Source organism: Petromyzon marinus, chromosome 23 (assembly GCF_048934315.1).
Source record: "Petromyzon marinus isolate PM22_M1 ecotype Great Lakes invasive population chromosome 23, UKy_Petmar_22M1.pri1.0, whole genome shotgun sequence".
NCBI classification, from domain to species: Eukaryota; Metazoa; Chordata; class Hyperoartia; order Petromyzontiformes; family Petromyzontidae; genus Petromyzon; species Petromyzon marinus.
This window is the reverse complement of record NC_133689.1, coordinates 543,469-558,466: the sequence shown is the minus strand read 5'-3', so window position 1 is coordinate 558,466 and position 14,998 is coordinate 543,469. Positions and strand designations below refer to the sequence as shown.

Here is a 14,998-nt window from a genome sequence, read left to right as displayed (position 1 = left end):
TGTGGGGGGGTTGTGTGTGGGTGTGTTGGGGGGTTGTGTGTGGGGGGGTTGTGTGTGGGGGGGGGTTGTGTGTGGGTGTGTGGGGGGGTTGTGTGTGGGGGGGGTTGTGTGTGGGGGTGTGGGGGGGTTGTGTGTGGGTGTGTTGGGGGGTTGTGTGTGGGGGGGTTGTGTGTGGGTGTGTTGGGGGGTTGTGTGTGGGTGTGTTGGGGGGTTGTGTGTGGGGGGGGTTTGTGTGTGGGGGTTGTGTGTGGGGGTGTGGGGGGGTTGTGTGTGGGGGTGTGGGGGGTTGTGTGTGGGGGGGTTGTGTGTGGGTGTGTTGGGGGGTTGTGTGTGTGGGGGTTGTGTGTGGGGGTGTGGGGGGGTTGTGTGGGGGGGTAGTGTGTGGAGGGGTTGTGTGTGGGGGTGTGGGGGGGTTGTGTGTGGAGGGGTTGGGGGGTTATGTGTGGGGGGGTTGTGTATGGGGGGTGGTTGTGTGTGTGAGGGGAGGTTGTGTGTGTCCGGCAAAACAACTCCCTACCTCCTCGCGGTGCCGGACGGGCAACTCTGTCGTGGACAGTGCTGTGGGGGGAGGGCGAATTCCGATTGGCTCCTCCCCTCATGGCGTCTGTGGCCACCACAGTGGCTAAACGGGGGCTCTGGACGGGTGCGAGGGGCTGGTTAACCCCTCCACCTTCAAAAATTTACCACTAAACCACGTATAAAATATCTAACTAATAAGCTTGTGCCGGAGGCTCCGGGGGGACAGGTGTCTATGACGTCTCCTGGCCAAACCCCAATTGGCGGAGCCAGGAGATTGAATCTCTACCCTCGGGGCTTCTCCAGAAACAACGAAAAGCCACTTCGTGTGGCCACGTGGAATGTTCGAACGCTCACTGCGGAGGAGAGGCTGCCACTCCTCTGTCGGGAGCTGGACCGGTACCGCCTGGATCTCTGTGGCATTCAGGAGGTCCGGTGGACCGGTTCTAGCTCCTGCCACCATGAGGGGTGGACAGTCCTCTACTCGGGGCAGCAGACTGCCAAACAACAGGGTGTGGCTCTTCTTTTGAACAAATAATGAAGGGGGCATGGGGGCGTGGCGGTGAGGTGTGGGAAGCTGTAAGCCCCAGGCTACTTTGGGCTCGCCTTCCCATCAACCGGAGGAGGGGAGTGGCGGTCGTGGTTACTTATGCCCCCACAGAAGACAAGGGATGCAGGCAAAGCCGATGAGTCAGATGCCTTCTATGACCTCCTGTCACAGGTGCTAACTAAAGTGGTCCCTCGGGATAGAGTCATCTTGTTGGGTGACTTCAATGCCCGCGTTGGTCATGATGCTGGCATCTGGTCTGGAGTGATTGGAGGACATGGGCCAGATCAGCTCAATAACAACGGTAGGAGGCTGCTAGATTTTTGTGCAGCCCATGGGCTTATAATTACCAACACGCTGTTCCGGCATCGACGCATCCACACAACATCATGGATGCATGCCGGGTCCAAGCAAGAACATCTGCTGGACTACATAGTGACAGACCAGCGGATGCGAGCCCATGTCCTTGACACCAGGACCTACTGTGGAGCTGATCTGCCCTCTGACCATCGACTAGTCATCTGTAAGATGCGCCTGCCATTCTTCCACCTCGGTGGTGAGTGTACACCCAGGACCCCATTCCAACCTAAAGTGGCCTGGTGTCAGTTATCTGATGAAAGTTGCAAGCGAGAATTTCATCATCGCTTGCGGCTGGGGTTGGCATCGTCCCCCACTCCTCCTGATGTCGAGGGTAAATGGGCGAGGTTTAGGACTGTGACTCATGCAGCTGCAATGGCTGCTTTGGGTACACGGTCCAGACCTCCCCAGAGACCCTGACTGACAGAGGAGGTGTTCAGGATGGTTGAAAAAAAGCAAAAAGCCCACTGTCATCGGCTACAGAATCCCACGTCAGAGAATGAGGAGGCTTACCGCAGCCTTCGCTCAGAGGTTCGGAGAACCGTGAGGCGCTGCAAGGATGAGTGGTGGTCGCGGGTTGCTGAGGAGATGGAGTCTGCCTCAGTGGCCTGCGATCACAAATCTCTATTTAACTCCATCAAAAAAGTAACCTGCAGCACCACACCTATTGCGAAACGTGGACCCCTCTAATGGAACATCTTCGTCGGTTAGAGACATTTAGGCTAGCCTGCCTACGATCCATCCTGGGTTTAACTAGGCTGGATTGTGTGAGGAGCTCACAAATCTTTAAAAGATCTGGGCAAGGTCCCATCGGTGAGCTCCTCCGGCAGGCAAGGCTGCGTTGGCTGGGTCATGTAGCCCGCATGCCCAGCCACCGCATGCTGAAACAGTTTTTGTTTGGCCGGATTGAGGGGGCTAAGTGGGCGCGGCACGAGCTAGAGAAGAGATGGAGTGATGTGGTACAGGAGGACGTGGAGCTGAGTGGACTTGCCGATGACTGGTACCAGCGGTGTCAAGATCGGCCTCTGTAGAGGAGGCTCGTGCAGGACGCTACTGGGCAGTTGGAGGCAGTCGCCCTCCTACAACAACGGAGGGCGGAGGAGCGACGTTCACAACAACAAGCGGAGCGCCGGGTGGCTAAAGCACAGCAAGTTGGCACAGTAGGGCGCACAGTAGGGGGCACAGGTGGTGCATCAGCCAGTCATCTTAGTCATCTTAGTCAGTCGACCCGTGGCACTTGGGTCTGCCCCGTGACCTCCTGCCAGCGGGCGTTCGACATTTCACGTGGCCTCAAAGTGCACATGGCCTGGCACAAGCGTCGTGGTGAGGTCACCGCCACTTCGTGGCGAATGGCGGTTGTTGTTGTTGTTGGGGTGTGTGTGGAGGGGTGTGTGTCGGGGAGTGGGAGAGTGTGCGGGGTGTGTACGCGTCAGTCAGCACCACCACCTCTGCCTGCATCGCGTCACGTGCACGTCAATCAACATCGCAATCACCAATTATCATCACCACGACCGTCGCCATGGGGAACGTGGTCATCATCAGAATCATCGCTAGGGTTTCGGAGAGGTTGTTGAAGGGTGAGGACTGAGCTATTAAGATCCGACTGCAATGGAATGCACAGACCCATCATTTAACTCCATATTTAACAGCTAAAGCCCACGGGAGCTATGCGCTCTTTTTTCAGAGGTGAGCCTGGCCACACACGGTAGCTCATTGAAGTGACATCATCACCACCACCACATGTGGGAATTTATCGTAGCAGTCAAACACTCTCAACGCAAGTTTATAAATGTGGAGGGCAAACCAGGGGGACCTGAATAACAATCCATGTGACCATGGCGAGAGAGAGAACACGCGGACTTCAATGACACAACCAGCATCGGCAGGCTCCTGGGATCGAGTCCCCACAGCCGCCTCCCTACCATGTGCGAGCGATAACATCCCCTCGGCATCGCCGCGCGTAAATCATGAACAACCAAACATCAACACCACCACCAACGGCTGTAGCGACAGCTGCTGGCAGGCAGCGAGTGGCCAGGTTTCCTGTTGGGCGAGTATTTAATTAAAAGACGTCGCCAACCCACACTGCCCAGCGTGGTGAAGTATGGTCCAGCGACATTCCCATGACCGGCACTGCCAGGGTCCTGCTACGTCTGTGGGGTGTTTGGTCAAATCCACAGATTAGAGAGTTTCGGTTCCTGGAGGGGGAATCCGGTGACCATCCACTAACATAGGAGGGGGTGGCGCTGAAAGCTCCGCACAGACAGATTTAACAATAAGCTGTGGTTCTTTCGGTAAAGTCACGTAAATAGAAAAAATAATAAAAGAAAACACGACGTTTCAGTCGCAACAGAAGCGTCCGTCTTCAGGTGAGAAAATGATCTGCTGTTGTGACTTCATATAGGCACGGGAGGGGGGGCAAAGGGGGGGGGGGAAGGAGTTTTGTCGAGTCGTGGCTGTCGGAGTTCACGGGGGGGAGGGGGGTGTGCAGGGACGGGTGGGGCTGTCACGGGGGGGGAGGGGGGGTGTGCAGGGACGGGTGGGAGCTGTCACGGGGGGAGAGGGGGGAGGGGGTGTGCAGGGACGGGTGGGGCTGTCACGGGGGGGGAGGGGGGGTGTGCAGGGACGGGTGGGGCTGTCACGGGGGGGGAGGGGGGGTGTGCAGGGACGGGTGGGGGCTGTCACGGGGGGGAGAGGGGGGAGGGGGAGTGCAGGGACGGGTGGGGCTGTCACGGGGGGAGGGGGGGTGTGCAGGGACGGGTGGGGCTGTCACGGGGGGAGGGGGGTGTGGTGTGCAGGGACGGTGGGGCTGGAGAAATTAGCAAGGAGCTCGAATTAGTAATTGGACGACGACAACCGGGTGGGTGAGTGAAAATCATAGCAGTTGAAACTTGGCGCGGTTTATCACATCCTTCCAATGATTGCTCAATCTAAATCCATCTTCTCGATTAAAGTTTTGTCTGTGTTTGTATATCTGGATGGCTTCATGAACCAATCTCTGATGGTGGCCAGAGGGTTTGCAGAGCACCTTGGTCTCGGAGAAAACAATGTCACGTGTGCCCACAGCGTTGAAACAATGATCCACCACTGCCGAGGTGTTGGTTCTGCCATGTTTCAAATCCGCTTTGTGTTTGCGAACCTGGTCTGAGACACGTCGCTTCGTTTCACAAATGTAACTACTGGCACAGACACAACTCAGCTTATAGACACCAGGACATTGCATGTCCGGAATCGCATCCTTCACTGATGGGATCAAATCACGGATTTTGTGTAATATATTGAACCGAACTTGGATCTTATGTTGGTTCAAGATTTTGGCAATCCTTTTGGTAACCCCTGCTATGTATGGCAAGGTGATGGTTTTGATTGGGTCCTCAGATGGTTCTCTACCCATGGTTGGGGATGCAGCTTTGCGGATTGTGCGGTCAGAATATCCAATCCCCCTGAGAGCCTGGCATACGTGTTCAAGCTCACTGGCTAGGTGGTGCTGGTCGGAAATGCAACGGGCCCTATGGTGTAGTGTTTTGATGAGGGAATTCTTCTGGGCTGGATGGTGGTGGGAGTCAGGCTTTAGATCGGAATCCGTGTGGGTGGCTCTCCTATAGACAGAGTGCCCCAACTTGCCATCATTTTCCACTTCCTGGATGTTTTGATCGAGAAGAGAACTGATGGCTCGTGGGAGCGTTCCTGCTGCTGAAACGCAGTTGCATTTAAACCGCTCTGAAGAAGCTTACAGCGCGTGCAGCAAAACGTCGGACACCGTGCCGAACAGCACGCGGTGGCACAACCCGAAAACTCGCGCAGCGATGGGAGCGACTCATGCGCAGATACTGGATGGATAGCTACACCGCAGGGCCGAAACCTCACGACTTTCATAAAACCTCCATCCAGCAGCAGATCGCTCATGGGCGACGGTGAATTAAAATGAGATATTGTTTTCCGGAAGCACAGCACACCTGCCCAAACCATTACACACTGAATGGGGGTGGCGGGGGGTGGTGTGCACCAGTGACGTGCGGTGAGGTCAATGGCTGGGGAGGCACTGGGTGAGTATCAGAGCCAGATTCACACACTTAGGGGGCGTGGCCTCACTGAGGGGGCGTGGCCTCACTGAGGGGGCGTGGCATCACTGAGGGGGCGTGTTATTCTCATTCTACGTGACTTTACCGAAAGAACGCCCCCCTCAGTGAGGCAGATATGATAGCTGCCTCCCCTGGTGCTTTTTCATTGCAGTTTCGTGACGAGACCAGCGAGCCTAAATATCTTTATACACAATACGTCAAATAAGTTACTTGGAGTATGGAAGGCGAGGACATGAAATGAAGGGGTCTACAAACATTACATTGGTGACATACTGAGATAGTAACAGGCACGCGCTTATTGCCCGTGCTCCATCCAGCTACTGAGGGGTTGCGCAATCAAAGGGGAGGCTGTGCTCGTCGCTGTCTCACCTCTCGTCTCTTCCTGTATTCGAAGCGGAGCTCCGCAAATTTGGCGATTTTGACCAAAAAAATGATTGTAATCGTACAGAAATGACATTTATAACACAGATCAGTGGAAAAAAATCTTTATATTTATTTTATTTATTCTTTTTTTTACTTTTCGTAAAAGCTATTTTCATTGGAGTATATGACAGGTGAGGCTCTGCCTCCCCTGACCGCACGTCCCTGGTGTGCACGCTCCCCACCCAACACGGATCCAGCAGAACAAGAGCGGCATCGCATCAAATCAAAATCCTTTATTTACACAAAGCATCAGGGCCACGGTTCATAACAACCACACAGCAGACGTTTGTACGAATAACTTTCGCGTGGTACGTAGCCAACCACAGATGTGGGATTTGGTCCTTAATTAATGTACAGCAATGTGGGATGCCTGTTGGTATGAATGACGCTATATGAAATGGGGCCCCTTTGAGCTGACAAGATGACCTTCGCAGCCGATTGGGCCTTCTCTCTCTCTCACCAGCAATTGTGATAGAGGTAAAGGCACAGCCCTGCACGCCCAGGAGCTGGAAGGAGCCTTGCTGGAGGTGTTTGTCCGGCTGTTCCAAGCTGGGCAGTTGTGGGGGTACCCACACTTTACCCCACCACACACAACCTGCCAATTGCCTAACTAGTAACTAGCTGTACAACTTAAGACGGCAAAGAAAATAGCAATACAATAGGAGGAGTTACACGTGGTTAAAACCTTAAGCATATACAGGTAGTCCCCGACTTACGATGGAGATGCGTTACGACGACCCCATCGCAAGTCGAAAATATCGTAAGCCGAAGATGGCCTAGCCTACCCAGGAGTCTTAAAGAATGGTGATAATTTAGCAAAACAGAGCAATTTACAGTACCGTACAGTATAAACTATATACTGTATGTATCTATTAATTACAATAATGTATTGCACAGTAAAATTTTAAGTAAAAAAACAAGGTAAATTCTTAGCCTACCTATATGAACTGCAATTTCATATAAAGTTTTTTCAGGAAACAATCCTATCTGCTATAAAAAAAACTTTTAACATGCATTGAACGTATGTATCGTATCGTGGTAACCCTAAAATTGAATCGCTACGTATCATACATGCATTGAATGTATCGTAACGTATCATATTCTACTGTACTCACCAAGATTCTGTCCGTCGTCTGCAAACTTGAACGATGTTAGGTTGCTGATGGCTACATTAACTTAGTTGTCGGAAGAGGAGGATGGCGATGATAAAGTTACAGTATCGTACCTCGTACGCTGCTGCGTTTGCCTGCCGCGTGAAATTGAAAATATTTAACAATTTTGTCATATCACTATCGCCATCGCAAGATCAAAATATCGTAAGTCGGACCATCGTAAGTCGGGGACTACCTGTATACATATATAGCTTGCACGATTAGAGAACGTAAAAATATCACGATCAAGTTATGATACGTGTTGAACTTTTTTTATAACAACAATGAGCATCGAGCACTAAACGATGTCCCCTTGGGGGGGGGTGGGCGTCGATTTTTTAAAAACGCAGTCACCGAGCAACGGTCGCCCGAGGGCCAAACGGCGGAGCGGCCGCCGACGTTCAGAGGCCGAGCCAGGCCTGGCCGAGGGTCGTGAGCACAGCCACCCACAGCACGGTGCGGGGCAGCAGCGGCACGACCGCCGAATCCCCGCCGCCTTTCACGTTGCTCTTGCACCTGGCGCAGTCGGGCCCGCACAGCGAGCACAGCTCGAGCGTGGAGAGCGGCGCCGACGAGTACACCCGCTCCACCCTGCGCCCTGGGGGGGGGGGGGGGCGGCGACACGAGGAGCGGCGCGGCATTGGCGGGGACGGCACCGGCGGGGGGAGGACACAGATTCCCGCGCCGGTCGGCGACGCCGTGGAAGGGAGAGCAAATGGGATTGGGCCGGGACGCGTCGCTCCGAGAAACGACGGCACAGTGGTCGAGAATTAACTACGGAGTGGCGGTCGAAGGTAAGAATGTGTCCCTGAGAGTGCGTTCACCGCGGAGACGGAGCGATTAAATCGGATCGTGTGCAGGTGCCAGGTGGCTTTGGGAGGCCATCATAATCCAACAGTGGATTGATCGTGGCTGATGACGACGTTCAATTATCATTGCGTTTCAAGTCTCGAGACTTTTTCGGAGGGTGCTGCTGAACGTTAAATCATAAGAGAGTAATCTGCAGGTTCATTTTCAACATTGGGATGTTTGTCCAAATGGAACAACCCAGAAGATACCCATGTAGGACTGGGGAGAAACTTTTCACAGAAAAGGCACCCGAGTCAGGAATAAAACCCAATCCCCGCTTGCGGTGAGGCATGAGCGTTAGTCTTGTGCTGCCCGCCAGGGTGAATGCACTCACTTGGTTCGTAGTAATCGCTGATGGCAACCGATCCCTCCTTGGCTTTGGCTACGAAGGCCACTCGGTAATGTGGGATGAACACGCACGTCTGGCTGCCTGTCAGCTGAAAACGCAACCAGAAACACTATGCATAAACATCCAATGTAAAAAAAAAAAATCACTTTGTTTTTTCTTTGCTTAAAATCTAATGAGTACAATATATTAATTACCTCAAGCTTGTGCACTGCGTTTGAATGTCGCAAACACATCGCATCAGCTGTGCTGGACAAATGCAAGCAAGAGAGGGTTCGCGATTGAACGTGTGCATTGCGATTGGCCGGGTGGTTCAGCGGTAGAGCAAGTGGCTCACAATGGAAACTCTGCGAGTTCAATTGCAGGGAAGTCAATAACCATGGTTGTACTATGGATAGCCTCGCCCTCTCCATAGGAATTGGGCATTTCCACCGCTGGCTCGTGGATGTAAACGGGAGATGATTGGTGGGAGACGTGTAGAAGCTTTAAAAACAGGATGTTGATATCTATAGAATTTATCCCGATCGTTTCAGTGGGGGTTGGGGGGGAAGAGAATCTATGAATGCATCACGCCGAAACATCTGCATGTACGGCTCTCCGATGGGCTTCCCTTGGTTCCTGAAAAAGCTCCCTTTGCGCGTATCGAAACGTCGGACATCACGCCGAGCAAAGACATGCGTCATGGCCGGAAAAACAGCGGAGAGCTGCACAGCAGCACGACCGTGACCTTCTGCTTCTCCTCGTGCACCGTGGACGCGCGTTGCAGCACGCGGCCGTCACGCGCGACCTGGGTCACACACGCCACGCGCTCCACGTGCTTGTAACGTACTTTCACCAAGTAGAGGTAGAGCTTCCCCGGAGATTCCTCCACCAGCTTGAGGTTACTGATCATCACTATCTGGTCCTTGGCCGCCACGAAGCCACTGAGCAGGTTCACCTCCATGAGCGCCATGCCGGACTCGCCATCGCCCTTCCAGCTGGTGTGGGGACACGGGGTCATGCCGATGCGGAGACACGCACGGTAAACCCAGCACCAAGAGGTGACGCAGCTCAAGAACGACTGCCGACCCGGACGAGCACCGCACATGCCATCGCAGCCGCATTGCAAACCTCGCTCGCTTCTGGAAGGCTCGTAATTTAAGAGCAAAAGTTGGGAATGCATCTCAATCCGATAGACACGTGCAGATGTGTTGTGTGGAGCTGTGGTATAGCAGTTAGCGAGCAGAGCTGTATTCCCACTCGGGAGACAAAGGTGGTTGTGCATGGTGCTGGCCACCCACCTCGTGTACTGTGCAGGCCTTTATAAAGATCTTCGCTAACAGTACTCGCCCCAACTGTTCGTTAAGGCTACATGGGGGATCTTTATAGTGTCAAATTTGCATAGATTTATGGACACTGGGTACAAGATCGAGGTGCATATTTGCAGAGCATCTCATAATCCATAGGATATGGTATCACTTTTCCACTGGCACATCCAAGCCAAGTCAGCGTGTGGCTCTCATTGTACGGGGTGGTTTACCACTGATCATTTTCCAAGCCAGTCCAGAACCAAACCTCCGACACCTAAACTATGGCCTGAGGCCAAGCAGGGCAAGGACTTTCCATCGCACGTTGCATCAGTCTCTACACTTGAACGTACATATGTACGGAGAGCTTATTTCCCACCGTACATAGGCAACCATGCTAAAATCGGAGGTGAACGCGTGACACGGACGTCACACGTTCATTGCGTCCGACGTCAGCAGCACGGCTAGACTCCCACAGGGGAAAAACAACTGGGTGCCTCGCTCTTCCATTCCAGCTCCACGTGGCCCGGGCATCGTTTGGCTGTGCAGCGGAAAAAAGATGAGAGCTGAACCTCCTTTCCCCCGTCCGCCCTGCGCGCGTGGCGCCCGTACCTCGTGCACACCTTCAGCTGCATCATCTCCCCAATGGAACCGTTGGCATGTCTGTCGTCGAGCCCCACCACCAGCTCGAAGCTCGGGACGGGAGCCGCGGCGCGGGCGCTGCGCCGAGCCACCGCCGGGTGCACGTTGTAGAAAACGTTCAGCTGCGGAGAGAGCACGGTCGCGCCGGGTGGACGATGAGCAATGCGCACGCGCATAAGCTCGCGATTGTTGGCCCGAGGGGGGGCCACCGAAGACAAATCGTTTTTGGCGCCAGTTTGACTGTGCCCCCCCCATCCCCTAAACTGTGACAAGCCCCCAGTTTCCCCCCCAGCCGCCCGTGCTGTCAACTCCTTGCCCCTGTTCAAATCCAGGCTCAAGGCCTCACCCTATATTCGTTTCGGCGCGAGCTTAACCCGCGTCGTGCCGTCTCGTACCTGCGCGATGATAGTGGCAGACCCATTCGTGGACAGCGTCACGTTCATGTTGGGTCTTGGGGGAATCTGTTGAAAAATATAACAAAGGAATTAGAGACGTTTGTAACCAAAACCGGTTTTGTGAAGGAAGAAGAATTCGAGAATTCCGGACTGACACTGCTGATCAGTGTGTAGCTGTTTTCGCAACACAAATGAAACATTTAATCTTTCATAATTTCATATTTTTCCACCCACGTGATCCCAATTGTGCAATTGGCGATGCGTCACGAGACAAAGAATCATCTTGGATCTCTCGCAGAGCAATGCGGCCATTCGTGTTGGATCACGACCCGTGGAAGCGCACATTAAAGAGCTACTTCTGATATTCCCTCGAGTGCCGTCTGGTCCACACACAGTAGGGGGCAGCATTCACACGCCTGCCACGCCCACGGCATGACCGGCGGATGGATATTTGTAACTTTCAGAGCTGGAATTTAGCCAAATTAAGTGCAGAACCAGAGAATAGACTCCCACAGACTCACACATTTATCCTGTGATACGGTGGGGAGTTGATCAACAGCTTTGGTACATACATGTCGAGATTAGTGAATGGACCAGTCGATGGCTTCAGGAGCAGCCTGGTGAATATCCGAAATGATGCTCGTGAATGATCAGAGCAGGCAATGGCGTTGCTACATGGTCCACGGTTTAATACAGAGACTTAGACCCCACAGACTCGCAGAGACCCACAGACTTAAGACCCAGGCGGGCAGTGGCGGTTGTGCCATCGCGCAGGGGGAGATCTCCACCACGTTTGCAGAGCTAGGGAACTGCGGCACCGCGCACACCTCAATGCTGTGTCTCTCCATGACACTCGTGCCAGTGAGCTGAAAGGTGCGTGGGACGCCCAGGCCCGGCGCCGACACCGTCACCGCGCCGGCCGCCTGCATCGACGACGCCACCGTGAACTCCGACAGGGCCTGCAGCGCCACGACCGTGTCCTGGAAGAGATGCGACGATCAACGTGAGCAGAGCCTATAATCGATCCTTGCGCTTTAAATCAAATTTGAGTCCATCTATGTTCGGAAAAGAGGAGGGGGGAGACGAAAATAATGGATGCGGTCTGAAAGCCACCATAACCGTGATCAATCAATTAAGACCCGAAATGGTTTATCAAATCCTTCCAATGATTGCTAAGCCAGAATCCATCTTCTCGGTTGAAATTGTCTCTGTGTTTGTATATGTGGATAGCCTCATGAACGAATCTCTCATTGTAGCCAGATGGCTTGCAGAGAACCTCTGTCTTTTGTTTGCGCGATCCTCCCTTATACAAAGCAAATTCGATTCTGCCGATGGTGGAGCCTGTAAGCACAGAGTACGGCCCTCACCTGGGTGGAGGAGTATCCTCCCAGGTGGTTCCGCTGCTGACTCAGCCACTTCATGATGGGCGTTCCTTCGATGACCTTGCCCTGGTGCAGGTGAGCGAGCAGCGCGTACGCAGTGGCCTCAATGGTGACGGCCGATGGCTGCCACGAGTACTGCAGCTGACCCGACGTCGTGTCCTCCCAAAACTTGAGGCCATCTGCCAGAACATACGGGCCGAGTCGGCACAACTCCATCGCGACGTTCTCGAACAAACAAACGTCGGTCACAACTTCCGTCGAGTATCAGGCAACCTAGCGCACCGAGATTGGAAACTGTTGGAAGTATTCCCCTCTCGCACACAATTGAGTGTGGCTAAAAATACTTGCAGTGACACACAAATTGATTGTGTGGGCCCATTCCAACTGCTAGGCCTCACGTGGCCACGGGCCATTTGCAGCGAAGTCACAGGGCCACGTGAAATGAAGTCGCGGGCCGCAGCTTCCCCACCCCTGGTTTTGGACGGCGGGTGCCCCGGGCCTCACCTTTTTCGGTAGCGCGTGCGTTGAGCAGCGCCAGCGCCGCGCCGGCATGGCTGCTGTTGGCGAGCGCCAGGGCGTACGCGGTGAGCGCCAGGGGAAGGTTCGTCGCTGCACCGCCCCCGGTGACGTTCGCCTCCAGGAATTGAACGGATCTCACGTACGTGGCCGTGTTGGCCTTCCACGCGGACACGCGCAGGAAGAAAAAAACGACAATGTCAGCAGCGACGCCCGATCAATGTCAAATCCAAAACGGACAAGCGCTTTGTACGACGAGCGCTCGAACCGCTACCGCCACCATAGTCAAGGCGAATTTCTAAATCGTGATTGTAAATTATAGAGGGAAGTCTGTCAAGCACAATTTAACTTGATAGTCGATTGATTGTTTGGTTAGGTTGCATTGGTAATGATCCGGCCACCACCCGACAGTCAAGCAAATAAAAATTGTTATGCGACAAGTGTTTAACAATTCACCAGTTACTAAAATCAACTCCACCACCGCTGAGTTTAGCAGCGCCCAGACGCACGACGTTTCGCTTGAAACTGCCTCAAAACAGCTAGGAGGAAGGTTTTCTGACAGAATTTTAAAAACTCAATTAAGGATCACTCACATTTGGCTGCGAAATCTACCTGCGTGTGCAGTTCACAAATTCACTTAAAGAGCAGGCGAGAGCCCGACCAGGACACGTCTATTTTGCGAGTGAGCGACGCTTGCAAGCAGCCCTCGTGAGAGGGCCCGCTCCCCGGGTCAGTGCACCATGTACCGTGGGGTCCTCCAGGAAGGCGAGCAGCGTGTAGGCCGTGAGACTGATGGCCCCGGCGGAGCCGCCCTGCAGCTCCTTGTGGATGACGTTGCCACGCTCCACGAACTTCCCAGATGGCAGCAAGGCACCCAGCAGGAAGTTGCGGGCCCGGAAGACCACCTGCTCGTCCACCGAGATGTAGCGCCGGGCCTGCATCAAACTCCGCAGGACGAACGCCGTGAGCCTGCGCAGGTGGGACGAGGCGGAGGGGGAGAGGTGGCGCAGATATGGAATGAGCACCGGTTTAAACGGCGACGTTCTGGTTTGGCGGCGAGGTGCGTGGCCACCAGGGGAGCAGCATTTCGACGCCCCGGCACCTCAATGAACCGAAGCGCAAGGCCATGGATGCAATAATAAAAAAGATGTTTTACATTCTGCTGAATATAGCGGCCTCTAGTGGCTGCAGGGGTCATTTGAACCAATACAATTTTACAGCGCCTTGGGTCAATCCATCGCTGGGTGAAGGCTCCTCACGCCGTGTGGAGCGTGGAGGTATCTGTGGCCGGAAATGGGGTTTGTTTGCCCAGTGGGCTAACCACTGCCCCATCACTCCGCGTACAGATCGAGAGGGTCGGTTTTGAGTTGCACAATTCGCCGCGCGTTTCGCCAGCTTGGAGAATTGATGCGAGCGCCGCTCCACCCCTAGGGTCCCGTGGTGCGGTTGGGCGTCTGCGCACGCCACCACTTGCCATGTGCTGCCCACGCTGTCCCTGTTTCCAAAGGCGCTGAAGGACCCGTCATTCCTCGCGAAGGTGAGCTCACGCTGGTAGCCTATAAGAACAAAACAAAGATAAAGAACGCCACCATTTAGCAGCAACATCCTTTGCGGAAGTACTGTTAGCGCCTATGAAGGCCCGCATGGCACACGAGGGGATGGGTGGCCAGTACCACGTGCGGCTGTCTTTATCTCCACAGTGCCGATACTTACACACCGCACCAGCTACTCATTTGAGACCGGGTCAACCTAGGATAGGCCTAGGAGCTGTTGCCTGTGAGAAGGAATCGAACTCGGGTTACTGGGTTCGTAGGGCAGCACGCTAACCGCTGCACCACCGCTCTCCACACTAGCATATACCGGTCCGTTAGCCAGCGCATGACCACAGACGTTTCTCTATATGTGGGACTTATGAATCAAAATATTGGCTGCGAAAACCTCCATCTTAACATAATGGAACTTTACAAACTAGATTCATGTCTGCATCACACCTTCAGTGAAAGGATCACCCCCCAAGGGATCGCTCACTCTGCATCATAATTATGATTGACGATCCTGAACTCACCGATTCACTCGTCACTTGCTCACCAGCGGTCAGTCACCTCCTTGTCACTCTTCTATCGCAACTGCTACCATGGTTACTACTCCCGTGAGCTTCACTCCACCCATGTTGAGGACTCTCTCCCAGATTGACAGACTCGTTTCATCCGCACTGTTCAACCACCACACTGTAGGCCATAACACTCACGTCCATTACAACTCTGACGGTGCTGTTTGTTGGTCGCTACTTGGCGTTTCGGCCCTTTGGTCCTTTGCTCAGATACAGTGATGTTAATAAATGATAATAAGAAGAAGAACGGTGTACTCTGTTCACTGGCTAAATCACGTAGCACAGGCGGTGGGCTCGCAACGTCGGCGGACGCTCTTCCCGCGGCGGATCTGGCGTAAAACTCCTGGCGGAGGAGCCAGGCCACGGGGCCACACGCGGCAGAGGGGATTGGCCCAC

The 14,998-nt window shown here is 53.9% G+C and overlaps 1 protein-coding gene across 2 annotated transcripts in view; it reads right to left on the bottom strand.

Annotated features, from left to right (window-relative positions):
• Positions 1-6,143: 6,143 nt before the first annotated feature.
• LOC116945123 (CD109 antigen-like) overlaps positions 6,144-14,998 on the bottom strand; it is a 33,266-nt gene continuing 24,411 nt past the window's right edge. For both annotated transcript variants that reach the window (XM_076068903.1, XM_032959263.2), the window contains exons 25-34: positions 13,967-14,048; positions 13,239-13,461; positions 12,481-12,652; positions 11,962-12,155; positions 11,422-11,574; positions 10,595-10,660; positions 10,170-10,321; positions 9,101-9,248; positions 8,260-8,362; positions 6,144-7,674 (exon numbers count right to left, since the gene is read on the bottom strand). In XM_076068903.1, coding sequence (XP_075925018.1) covers positions 7,478-7,674; positions 8,260-8,362; positions 9,101-9,248; positions 10,170-10,321; positions 10,595-10,660; positions 11,422-11,574; positions 11,962-12,155; positions 12,481-12,652; positions 13,239-13,461; positions 13,967-14,048 — 1,490 coding nt within the window. In that variant the 3' untranslated portion in view covers positions 6,144-7,477. The remainder of the gene's footprint in view (positions 7,675-8,259; positions 8,363-9,100; positions 9,249-10,169; positions 10,322-10,594; positions 10,661-11,421; positions 11,575-11,961; positions 12,156-12,480; positions 12,653-13,238; positions 13,462-13,966; positions 14,049-14,998) is intronic.